We start from the raw sequence: 13,015 nt of genomic DNA, 5'->3' as shown, positions 1-13,015 counted from the left end.
TTGTATAAATATGAAGTTGCTTATATGATTTCATATTTGTCTTTTGTATTGATATTTGCATCTTTTTATTGTTTGTGTTTATGATTTTCTAATATATTTGGTTTATCCAGCGAATTTTACCTATTTGGTTTAAGGTTTGCATTTGCGCACTTTGTAAATTTTGTATAAATATGTAGTTATATCAAATTATCTGTAGTTAAAATGCAAACCTGTAGTTATTTGGGCAAATGTAAACCTCAGGTTGGTTTGAGGTTTGCATTTGCCCAAATAGGTAAGGCTTGCCTTTAAGATTGAAAGATATGGGTATTATACTAAATTTTATTTCTTTTTTGTCTAGATCAAATTATCGTAGGAAGTCTATCTCTGTTCTTACTGAATTCAGTCATCTTAGGAGATCAATCTCTGGGTTCAGGTTTGTATGGTTCTAATTATTTTGAAATTGACGTTCCAAATAATCCTCCTCCTCTATTAACGTTTGCTTTGTAAAATTAAGAATTATAATTAAAAATGCATAGGCTTTATGTATGTATTAAATTGTGTATGGTTTCTCGTGTGTTTGTTTGCTCATTTCTCATGTCTACATTCAAAAAGGGATTTTGATGGGTGCTGCTCTTGGGTAAGGTTGAAGGCGTGGAAGTGGGGCTTACCCTAGGTTTGGAGAATCAGGAATGAACACTAAAGCTTTCCCTCATGGAGTGTGATTGCTATGTGAAATATATATCAGCAATGTTGGATGGAGGAACTGTACCAGTTGTTTTAAATTTTTGTTTTAGAATTGGCGATTTTAGTTAGTGTATGCTACAAACTGGAGGTCAGTTAGTTGTTATATATATCCATACCCATGTATATATTTATATTTTAGAAAAGTGGCCTAGAAGATTTATGTCTTGGGTGTATGAAGGTCGAGGTTACATTTTTTTTGGTTTCTTATACTGGTTTTCATTTTTATTTGGCTTACTCATGCATCTTGAACTGAACTGTTATTGAAATTAAATAATTCTGTAGGATTTCGGATTTTATGTTGTTTGCATTTCATCTAAAGTTAGTAGTATATATTATGGTCTTTATTCCTGTGGAGATGCAAAGACCAATACATTGTTTTTTTCGTATAATTTATTTTTTTGTTCTGCCTATGTGAAGTCTTTGTTTTTCAAAGCAATGCTTGTTGTAGAGAAAGAATATGTTATTTCCACAATTTTTTTCACAACTAGGGAAACGTGCCTTGCATTTAAACTGTATTAGAAAATTGATCGAATGTAGTAAACTGTATTAGTTTGGTGGTGTGAGGGTTTTCAACAAGCTATTTAATTTTTATTTAACTTGCCTAAGAGAGTTGCTCTTTCCACTGTGGTGAACGTCTGTAAGAAACTTCCCTCTGAATGCTTTTCATCTTTCATGAAAGCTATTCTCATATTGTGCAATCTTCTTCAGTATGAAGATAGGCATGTATTGTGTAGAGTTTTTTTGTTGTCTTTCTTTTTTCTTTTAAATGATTTTGTTGTTGGTTATTATTTAAAGTATTTTGTTGATCTTCCAACTTATTATTAATTTTTAATTTCAAATCTTCAACTTGTTGAATATGTTGCTATCTGCTTGATTACAATAGTGGAGCAAGTAAGTCAATCTTCTGAGTTGCTGGATGAACTTTGTAAGCACAAATTGATTGATCAAGTAATACATCTTATAGACTTGAATTGCCGAACCACTATATTCCACCTTATATATAATGTAGGTTTACCTTATATACTCTTGCTTCTTAACCAGCTTTTCGCATAGAACTGATTTTCGAGAGTGATCTGACTTTTCCATTTTGGTTTGTCAGGGTTTGATTGGGTTACTTGTAAAACTTTCTTCTGGTTCAATTGTAGCCATCAGAACTCTATATGAGCTTGAGATAAGCAGCATACTGAAGGATATACTATCTACTTATGACCTCTCACAGAATGTCTTCTCCTCATATGGTGGATGGACATTGTGATCAGGTTTACATCTTTGTCTACACAATTTTGTTTTGTTTCTTATGGGAAAAAAAGAAAAAAAGAAAAAGAAAGTTGATCGAATCTTTGGACTATTAGTTTTATGAGCATTTGCTGGACGGCCAAATACTGAATGAAAACTTGGCATTGGGTTTTGGCAATGTGTGATAATGGAAAACATAAATTTGAAGTTTTATACTATTATGTGTTTGAAACACCCAATAGATTTTGAACCTACTCTGACACAGCTCAAAAACAAAGGTTTTGCTAACTGTTAATAAGTTGCGTGCATAAGCTGTTAAGTGTTGTGCCATATGGTTAATCAGGAAATGTGCTATTCGGAGGATCCCTTAATTATTTGCAATACAATATCTTGTACCATAGTTTTTTTTTTTTTAGCAAAATCTATGTCAAAGATTGTAATGATAGATTGGGTTTTGGGTTCATGGATTGTTTTCAACTATGTATGTGACGGCTGAAATTTAATTATGAGCCATATATTGTTTTTTTTTTTCCTTATATGTCTTTGTAATGTTGCTTCACCCCTTGCACAAGTAGTTAATTCTGGTGCAAATTTATATGTTTGCTATGGCTGTCTTTCTGTTATCAACAAATAAATTTATTTCAGCAAATCTGACATACTTCTTGAATTGCTTAAGAATACCAATATTTTAAGGTGAACCAGGCTATCTTGTATTTATAGTATTAATCTTGATAATATTTCTCTTGAACTGAAGATTTTTTTTTTCTAATTAGCAGTTGTTTGGCTGGAGTGTTCACTCGAAAGGATCAGCATGTGCTCTTAGTAGCTCTACATATTGCTGAGATGATCCGGCAAAAGCTTTCTGATATTTTCCTGAGTTCATTTATCAAGGAAGGTGTCCTTTTTGCTATTGATGCATTGTCATTTAAGTAACTATTACATTTCCTTCTTTCCTTTTATTTGTCTAATTTTTAATTACACTTGTATTAAAGACTGTTTGCCTCGATGGTGTTGGGTTGATCCAATGTTGGTAAAAGCGCAAAACCCCAAGGACAAAGCTAAGAAAATTTACAAATATTTGCTTAAAATGCACTTTTGAGTGATCTTAAAGCGCAGAAAAACATAATTTTGTAATTTTTTATTGAAGAAAATAGAAACTATCTATGCATGACCTAGAAAATAAATATTCCAGAGTGTTGATATTGAAAATCATTTGTCGTATGATACCACATGTTTTCATATGTTATGCTTTGACCCTAATTCAACACAAAAATGTGTTATGCTTTGAACTTGATATAATAGTCCGAAATGGCCTTTTAGATGGATTGATATTTTTCTTGCTTATGTTGGCATAGATGGATTGCTTTTGTAAAATATCAATTTTTTCTTTTATTAAAAATCGTGTCTTACCTAACTAGGCAAACGTGCTTTGCACGTTGTTTGACCTAATATGTTCAAATGTGAATTTTGAGGCAACGGCTCATGCGGACTTTGAGTTTTGGTTCTGGAAGGTTTGAAAGTTCTAATTGGTCCTCTTCGCCGCTGGTTTGCCTATGCTGGAAGAATAAAATTCAAATGCTAGTAAATTTATGACCCGAATGCTTGGAGTGGGTATCAAGCAAAATGGAGATTCTCTATTACCATTTTCGTGGCAAGTAATCGTGCCTATTTTATTTAGGAAAATGCTTTGCCATAACTAATGCCATAAAATTAAATTTATAAATTGATATAATTTTATATATTATGTCAGATTATAAAATTATTATAAAATATATTTAAGGTATTATATTAAATTATATCAATTTATAAATTTATTTTTATAAAATTTATTTATAATTATTGTACTTTTACATTATTTTTTATAAGGATATTGTTATATCTATCGAGAGTGGATATTGAGAAAAATTACTAATATTGTAAAAAAAGTTTTAAACATATTTTAAACCCCTTCAATATTTAAAAAAAATACTTTATTAATCATTAAATAAAAAAAAAACACAATCAATACATTTTATCGATGAAAATATCATTTCCCCTTTTATAATTAGGATGGCAAACATTAACGTGGTTTATAATATACAGATATTACAATCGGAGTTGAAAGATTTGTAAGGAAAACTCATACACGAAATTCTTAAGGAGATGTGTCTTCGTGAATTTATTCACGTGAGTTCTTTCCTGCCAAAAGGTTGATTATATGAACTACTTTTAAAGTATGAAAAAGTATATTCCGTCGTATTATTTATTGAATAATATTTTATAAATTTTAAATAAACAAATCTCATAAATTATTTATAAAAAAAATAAATTTCATTGATAAAAAATAGTTTTTTACATATTTTTAAAGTGGGTACATTTTTTTACGAAAACTTGTATGAGATTTATCTATTTGAGACTTGTAGAAATATTTTCTCTTATTTATTTATGCACACAATCTAACATTCTTCCAAAATTATTATTTATTCCATTGAAGAAACAGATAAATAAAAGGTGTAAAATCATAATACCCACACACTACATATCATATTTATTTTTATTATTTTTAAATTAATTAAATTTTTCAACTTATCATTCAACTACACATTTGATAAGAAAAAAATAAAAAATTATGTTTCATATATAATGTGAGGATGATAAAAAAAAAAAATTCTTATATAAAGAAGGTAAAAAGTTTTATGAAAAAAAGTTTATATATATATATACACATTATTAATAAAGTATTTAAAAAAATTTCTGTCAATCTATCGGAAGAGGAATATTATGTATTAACTATTATTTATTTTCACATCTTATATTTATAATTTTTTTTCTATAAAGTGTGGAGTGTGGAATAATGAATAATAGCTGATGAGAAGAATTTTTTTTATTGAAAATAAAAAATTTTATTCATTATCCTCATACACTATATATCATATTTTTTATTTTTATTTTTTTATTATTAAATGTGTGATATATGAATAATGAATAGAAGAATTTAATAAATTTAAGAATAAAAAAACTAATTTTTTTTTTAAAAAAAATATAATATATAGTTGGGAAGATGATGATGAGTAATAGTTGTCTGTGGCTGAAAATAAAGAGTATTGATTAGTCCGAAACAAGGGGCAGGAGCCGCTGATCACCCCGTCTTTACTGCTTTCTCTCCGACCGATATAAATCCCCACAAATCCTAAAACAGTGGAAAAACCATTCTCTCTCTCTCTCTCTCTCTCTCTCTCTCTCCAGCTTTCGCTGTCACTATGCACAAGACTTCTTCTGCCTCCTCCCTGGGTCCAGGAGGACTGGACCTTACCCAGGCCTTCTTCAAGCCCATCCACAGCGCCGCTCCTCCCTCCCCTACCAAGCGCCACACCAAGATCTCCGTCATTGGTGCTGGCAACGTCGGCATGGCCATTGCCCAAACCATCCTCACTCAAGCTCTCGCCGATGAGCTCGCCCTCGTCGACGCCAAGCCCGACAAGCTCCGCGGCGAGATGCTCGACCTCCAGCACGCCGCTGCCTTCCTCCCCCGCACCAAAATCCTCGCCTCTGTTGACTACGAAATCACCGTCGGATCCGATCTCTGCATCGTCACGGCCGGGGCCCGCCAGATCCCCGGCGAGTCTAGGCTGAACCTGATTCAGAGGAACGTGTCTTTGTTCCAGAACATCATACCCCCGCTCGCGCGGTACTCCCCGGAATCCATCCTGCTGATCGTTTCTAATCCCGTGGATGTGCTGACTTACGTGGCGTGGAAGCTGTCTGGATTCCCTTCGAATCGGGTCATTGGGTCGGGCACTAATTTGGATTCGTCCAGGTTTCGGTTCCTCATCGCGGATCATCTCGATGTCAATGCTCAGGATGTGCAGGTGAGTGGTGGTGCTCTAGAGTTCCGTCCAAGCAGATACTGCTCCGTCGCATTTTGTTTATTCCAAAAGTGAACTTTCTTAATATTTGCTTATTCCAACTTCAATTAACAAGCAAACTTCACAGCTTGGATTTTTTTTCCGAGAGTGTTTACAGCTTGGTTTTGGTTGATCCATTAGGTTTTCGATAGCTTTTTAAATTGCGTCGAAAATGACCAAAACATCTTTTACAATTTATAGTCAACTTGTGGTCTTTTATAAGGTATTTTACAAAAATACCTCTCTTTTTAAAACATTGTGGGTTTATCATTTTTCTTATGTTATTGCCTTCTTAGCTAACCTTTCTGCTCGACCGGTTGGTCCAATGTTGTAGGCGTACATAGTTGGGGAGCATGGCGATAGCTCGGTGGCACTATGGTCGAGCATAAGCGTCGGTGGCGTGCCGGTGTTGAGCTTCCTAGAAAAACAACAAATCGCCTACGAAAAGGAAACCTTGGTTAACATTCACAAAGCGGTCATAGGTGGTGCGTACGAAGTGATCAGCCTCAAGGGATACACTTCATGGGCAATTGGATACTCGGTGGCTAACCTGGCTCGGTCCATACTTAGGGACCAGAGGAAGATCCACCCCATCTCGGTCCTTGCAAAGGGATTCTATGGAGTCGAAGGTGGGGACGTGTTCCTGAGCTTGCCAGCCCAGCTTGGTAGGGGTGGGGTGCTGGGTGTCACAAATGTGCATCTCACGGAAGAGGAGGCGCAACAGCTCAGGGATTCGGCTAAGACCATCCTTGAGGTCCAAAACCAGCTGAATATGTGACCAGACATAAATCTCAGTGGACTGGCCTGGCCTGGCCTGGTCTGGCACCTAACTTTTGATTTGCATTTGCGCGTGTATTTTGGCTTATTGCGCTTTGGTTTTTTCAGCCATTGGGAACCGGCATGTCATATGGATCACTTTATTTAGCTTTGGGCTTGCTACTTATTTTAATATAAATCAGTTTTCGATTTCCTATTTTCTTGCGTTTGTTACGAATACAGCGTGGCTATGGAAATTTATTTTGATGTTGCAAAACCATCCCCCTTTTTTTCAGTAATGGAAATCTTATTGAGAAACAATTAGAACAATTCATGCAACTCCTAAGAGAGATTGAGACAACAAAAACTCCCTGCACTCTTTTCTCAGCCTAACAGAAACCTGTATTAATGTAATCAATGTAGGGAGTAACTCTGAAAATACAAGATATTCATTCTTCAAGAGCTTAAATCCAAAGAAATTGGATTGGATCCATATGGGTCCCCAACGGCCTAAGAAGTTTCTCAAACAAAGTCCGAGAATTTGGAGACATAGAACCCCACATGATTAAGAAGAAAAGACCATTGGATGCTTGACATAATATCTATTTCTATTCTGATACAAAATAACACTTTATCAATCAATGATGTGACCAGCCTTTCCCGTCGAAGTTGTTGAAGAGCTGCTCTACACACGGCCGCCTTGCTGGAGTGACTCGCCGACATCCATTAGGGGTGGTGGCGGAAGGAGGGGCCACATTCACGTTGAATAATTCACCCCTCTCGGCTTAGGAGGGTTTTTTAATTTTTTTTTTTATTATTTTTGGCTTTTATGAGTTTTTGATGGTTCGCTAATTCAGTTTTGCTTTGTTTTTTACTAAATATTTTTTCTTCTTCCAACCAAACAAATATTTATTTACTTTGTCAAGAACTGTTTCCTGAAAATAGTTTTTTTTAGATAATGTTTGTTTTCTTAATAGTATTCAGACGGGCCCTTAAATAAAGCCGAACCAGAGTGAAAAGGGCATGCACTGTTTCTTCTCCGGAATGAGACTGTAGGGGCCAAACTGGGCCACGCAATTTGGTCACATTGCTTGATTCTGCCCAATACATTTCGGTGGGCCCAATATAGGGGTGGGAACACTTGAAACGGCGTCGTTGAAATGCATTGCCTTCCTTTGGGAGATGCACGACCAAATGCCATGAACCAACGGAGACACTAGACAGTATAGACTATAGAGAGAAGAGAAAAGCGAGTGGCAGGGAGATTAAGCAACGTAGCATCTAGAGAGACGAGCAAATCAGTGAAACATAAATGGCAGGGAGATTAAGCAACGTAGCATCCAGAATCATGGGTGGAAACGGCATCGTTTGCCGCTCTGTGGCCTTCTCTCTTCGCCAACGTTCTGGGATGGACCTCCCCGTCGGCAAACATATCGTCCCCGACAAACCCGTGAGTATAAACCACTTCACCTGAATCCCTATGTTTTCACTCTCACACACGGTTGAAACTTGAAAATTTATCATTTTGGTTATGATTTTCGGAAGATTTGTTAATAAGAAAAACATCGAGGTTCTACGAACACTTTGTTTTTTGTTTCCTGAATCAGCTTCCTGTCAACGACGAGCTAGTTTGGGACAACGGGACCGCATATCCCGAGCCCTGTATAGATCGCATTGCCGATACAGTTGGAAAGATAACAAAATTTTATCTATTCTTGAGCTTCCATTTCTGATTTGTGATTAGCTGAAATGTGGATTTTGTTAAAATCGAAGTGTGATCGTGGGTTTTTTTTTTATTATTATTATTATTGTGAATTTGGAAACAGTATGAAGCATTGGCTTGGTTGTGCGGGGGCTTAGGATTTTTCGCGTCTTTGGGATTGTTGGTTGTGTGGAAAGATAAAGCTTCTTACCATTTGTAAGTCAAAAGCTCCAACCGGATATTTAGATTTGTATTCTGTTGATTTTGTGAAATGCGCTTTTTTTTTTCTTTTTTTTTTTTTTTTTTTTTTTTTTTTTTTTTCTGTGATAGTTTGCGTTTGTCTATTTTATGAAACTTAGTTCTGCTTTATTATATCCCAATTTTGATGAAGTGAAATTGCTGCCTACTTGTTATTCTCCGATGAGTTTCTTTTCATTTCTGATGGCGTCAAGGGTTGGTTTTTGTAAGTAACGGAATATGTGCAGCAAATCTCCATAAATGGATGAAATTGGGTGCGCCTGAAATATGCAAAAATGTCTCTATATGCTACCGAAGATAGGATTATTTAAGAATTGCAATGAATCCATCAATTAGAACAGTTCATGTGGCTGACACTAAGTACTGGGGTCTGACTTTGTTGTCTTTGGTTGCTTTTCGAGTCTTATTGGAAAATAGGTTCCAAGTCGAATTGATAAATGTCACAAAACTGATCTTAATTCAGTGCTTATCTTAATTTGAGACAATTAAGGTGATTAAAATAGTCTTGTAGCACTTACTTATATAAAAAATTAGTCTTGTAGCACTTGTTTAAGCGAATGCCCATGATGAACTAGACAGCCTGATGTTTCTAAGAACTCTAACAGAAACTTTACGCGGTTAAAAGAACTAAAACCATTGGTTTTGCTTGATACTAGAGCAAATTTGGAGTCATTACATGTGCCCCAGTTGACATTAATTGGTACTGAAGATATGCTTTACACAGAGCTGTAGGAAACGGATTCACTCTATGTTTCCTTGTTGAACATTATTTACAATTAAGGGTGAGCTTCTTCTGTAAAAAGGACGATCAACTGCAAGAATCTTGTTGGTATGTATTTGGAAGTTAATCTGCAGCTCAAACACCATGAAATGTGGCATATTGGAGGTTGGATAAAGCTGGTCTTTGCCAATCGACTGCTTGAAATGTGACAAACTTGGGGTATTGACTTATTAAAAAAGAAAACAACTTTGATTGCACTACAAGACCCAGTACCAATATGATGCTAAAACCAGTTTTTTTTAGACTGTGGAATCATTCTACTTACACCTTGAAGTGCAATTATGGTTGAGAAGTATCTATGCCTTCACCTTCTATTTAATCCCCTCTGATTTATAATGTCATCTGCTGGTCTTCTCCTGATGCTTCTGTTATTCTTTCTGATCCTGAATCATGGCATCTCCGTTTCTGTGGAGCAGACACCAAAAGTCTATCCATATGACAACCTACGAGTGGAGCTTGGTGGCCAACCATAGTTAGATCCATGGGCAACTAATTACACAGTTCTTGTCGTTCCATTTCTGCCTACCCATTTGTTTATTTGTATGCTTTTGGAGGTTGAATGGTTAAAATAATGCACCATCCTTCTACGTCAGCAAAACAGACATCTTCAAACATGGAGCAAAATTTGGTACTGTCTGAATCACATTAATTTTAATTTTCATGACAAAATGCCTAAATTCATGTTTTTACATGATGTGCTGTAAGTCGAGAGGAGCTGTTGTGAATCTTGTGATATCTAGTCTCTCCCCATTTTGCAATTTAAGTGTATAACTATCGGTTGCTTGGAAGTTGCAAGGGAGGCTTTTGTTCCAGTCTCACCATCCAAAACCTAGTTTCACTTCCTAGTTCCTAACTAAGATACAATGACGGCAGCAGGGGCCCATATGCCTCGTGATCTCGACTGCTAAATGTTCCATGTTTTACTTTTCTGCGTTTTCCTTCTACTAAACTTTGATAAACAAATGTACTCAACAAATGTTTAGCTGAACTTTAGTTAGTGTCTCGAGTTGGAGTAGGTCTACTCTTATTATCACTAATTGATAGACGAGCATTTGATTAGAAGCTGAGGTTCTTTCATTTGATTTTCTTTTTCTTTTTTAGCTCAGCTTAGTTCTTGGGCCTTTTTTGTGTTCTCATATGCATGAATATTTTTAGGAGAGGATTTTGAAGGCTTCAATTTGATAAGTTTTCGAACAAACTAAAGAAATAGACAAGTCTTACTCGCTTGATTTAATCAATTCCAAAGTAATGATACATCACTTTATATAGTCTTAGATAAATTCACAAGTAGCAGCGGCTAGATAGTTCATAGACATCAAACTGCGTTCTTATATTTGTTTACTACGAAAAATGTGAAAATCAAAAGCAAAAATATTGATTCAGGAAGTTCACGTGTTTACATCGTGAAATGAACTCAACAACAACACATATTCGTACTGCAAACCCTATGGCTCTATGCTTCCATCTGTTCAGATTCGGCCAGCCTACAATTTCCCCTTACTAACACGAATAAATTATGGATGGCCGAAAAAATGTAGCTCCAGATGTATGGTTTTAAACCATGAAAATCACTCTCGAGGACAGCCCATAAAGACAATAAAAGAAACCAGAGATGCCAGACAGTGGACACTATTCACTAAGCAAGAGAGGAAATAGGTGGAAGCAGCCATGTTCACAGTTGTACCGAGGCAGTCACGGATTTAAAATCTAAACTCAGGGGACAACCGACAAACGTCTCCAGACCGTCAAATTTAATTTTGCTAGGAACTAGAGGAATGCTCTATATATATATATATATATATTTTAGGAATGCTCTATAGTTTCCATGATTTTGTAGCAGATTTGGTTTTCTAACTTCTAATTTCATAAATGGCCTTTTTTTCTTTTTTTTGGCTTCCATGTCAGAGAAAATAGTCACGGGTGTTCGTAAAATGCAGAAGCTATATAACCCTAGCTAGGACCAAACCCATCGCATGATGAACTCAATCGGAGTTGCTAGCAGTAAGCCTTCAAGACGACACCCAAAGCCATGGGTTCAATTTTAACCTTTTAAAGGTTAAAAGCCATGCTGCATGCTCTTTCAACTTCATGATTTTCAACTAATTCATGTGGAACGGACGCCTTGCCACCAACACTTGCTTGTGCATGCCTTGTGCTCCATGTTCACCTTCCCCCTGCCCAAACCATCCGAATATACCCCACCTTACACCTCCGATAACCTTACACCAACCCTCCTGGAGGTGGTGGCCGTCGTATACCCGCACCAACCTCGCGCCTTCTTAGCTCAACCATTATATCCCATCGATGCCACTTAAACTAGAGCTTTCTATGTAGATGTACTCGGAGCTTTGTTGCATATATGCTGGATTAGGGAAGCTGGTTGAGAATGCATGCTAAGTGACAGGCGCTTGAAGGTCTGTTTGAGCTTGAAGCGCCCGATTGACGTTTACCTTTTGCACTACGTTTGAGACCTCAACGCTTTCATTCCTTTCGCTGATCTTCAAGTACTCCTATAATAGCTTGTGTAAGTATATTTCATTTTCAAAATGGATATATCTGTGTAAGTATATCCCAAAAGTTTAAGCTCACGGAAGGGATATATTTTAGTATTTATTTTATATCCTTAACAATGCCTTCACATATGGGTTAGAGTACTATATCAATGATAAAATGTAAAGTCTGTTTGAATTTATAATCTCTATTTTGATATGGTGTAAAATCATCATTTATTTAAAAAAGTTAAGATTATGAAAATAGGTATATTTTATTATTTATTTTATATCCTTTACATGGATTCCGTGGCCAACTTATTGATGTTCAGTAGCAGACCTACATTAGGATTGGCCCCCCCAAAATTTTTCAAAAATTCAAAATATATCCTAAATTTTATTTATAATTCTATAAATATAGAAAATAGCCCTCCAAAAAATTTATAATTCCTATATGCTCTCTAATTTTTTTTAAAAAAATTTCAATATATCTAGAAATGTCTTTCTCCATTTTTTTTTCCTTCTATAGTCCCAAAATTTTGTATAATTTCTATATATTATCTATTTTCAAGGATGTGGCCTCACCAGAATTAAACTAAAACTAAGTTTAGGAAAAATAATAAACTTATTAATACGGATCTCATAGTTTTTTGTTATACAATATTAGGCTTCTTAATATGGAATTCAAAGTGAAATTACAAGAAAAATCATTTAAAGTTGATGATCATTTATATGAAAAATAGTTGAGAGGTTTTATCCTCTATCTTCGTTGAACAAGAAACAAATTTATTTAAAGTCTCAATTATAGCATTATATGTTTAATATGACACGAAAATATCTAGATTTTATATGAAACTTGATAAACTAGCTTACATACTAAAATGAAAAATAACCTTCTAAAAGATTATTTGATAGTTTCTATGAAGAAAATAAATTCTAAATATTTCATTACAAAAATAATAATGGATTAATATTATTCCATAAAACATTACTCTCAGAAATTTGAAACATATATTAAGTTGTTTTTTTTTAGACTGCCTCTATGGAACAAATTATTGAGATCTAATTTTATATATAGTTATATTTTTATGATTTTTTAAGTTCTTTTTATTTTATATAAACGTGTCACACGGTATAAAAGTTGCCCCCCGGGAGAAAAATTCCTAGTTCCGCCACTGCTGATGTT

At 35.0% G+C, this 13,015-nt stretch overlaps 2 protein-coding genes across 2 annotated transcripts; both read left to right on the top strand.

Annotated features, from left to right (window-relative positions):
• Positions 1-5,114: 5,114 nt before the first annotated feature.
• Positions 5,115-6,821, top strand: LOC121236725 (L-lactate dehydrogenase A-like). Its single transcript, XM_041133156.1, has 2 exons — positions 5,115-5,807; positions 6,178-6,821. The coding sequence occupies exons 1-2, from the start codon at positions 5,199-5,201 to the stop codon at positions 6,619-6,621; spliced, it is 1,053 nt and encodes a 350-aa protein (XP_040989090.1). The 5' UTR covers positions 5,115-5,198; the 3' UTR covers positions 6,622-6,821.
• Positions 6,822-7,832: 1,011 nt separating this feature from the next.
• Positions 7,833-8,521, top strand: LOC121237934 (NADH dehydrogenase [ubiquinone] 1 beta subcomplex subunit 8, mitochondrial-like). The gene is made up of 3 exons (XM_041134866.1): positions 7,833-8,049; positions 8,207-8,291; positions 8,424-8,521. Exons 1-3 carry the CDS (start codon positions 7,912-7,914, stop codon positions 8,519-8,521), a joined length of 321 nt encoding a protein of 106 aa, XP_040990800.1. The 5' UTR covers positions 7,833-7,911.
• Positions 8,522-13,015: the final 4,494 nt, after the last annotated feature.

The sequence above is a fragment of the Juglans microcarpa x Juglans regia genome, chromosome 6S, assembly GCF_004785595.1.
Source record: "Juglans microcarpa x Juglans regia isolate MS1-56 chromosome 6S, Jm3101_v1.0, whole genome shotgun sequence".
Lineage (NCBI taxonomy): Eukaryota > Viridiplantae > Streptophyta > Magnoliopsida > Fagales > Juglandaceae > Juglans > Juglans microcarpa x Juglans regia.
This window is presented reverse-complemented; position numbering and strand designations above follow the sequence as displayed.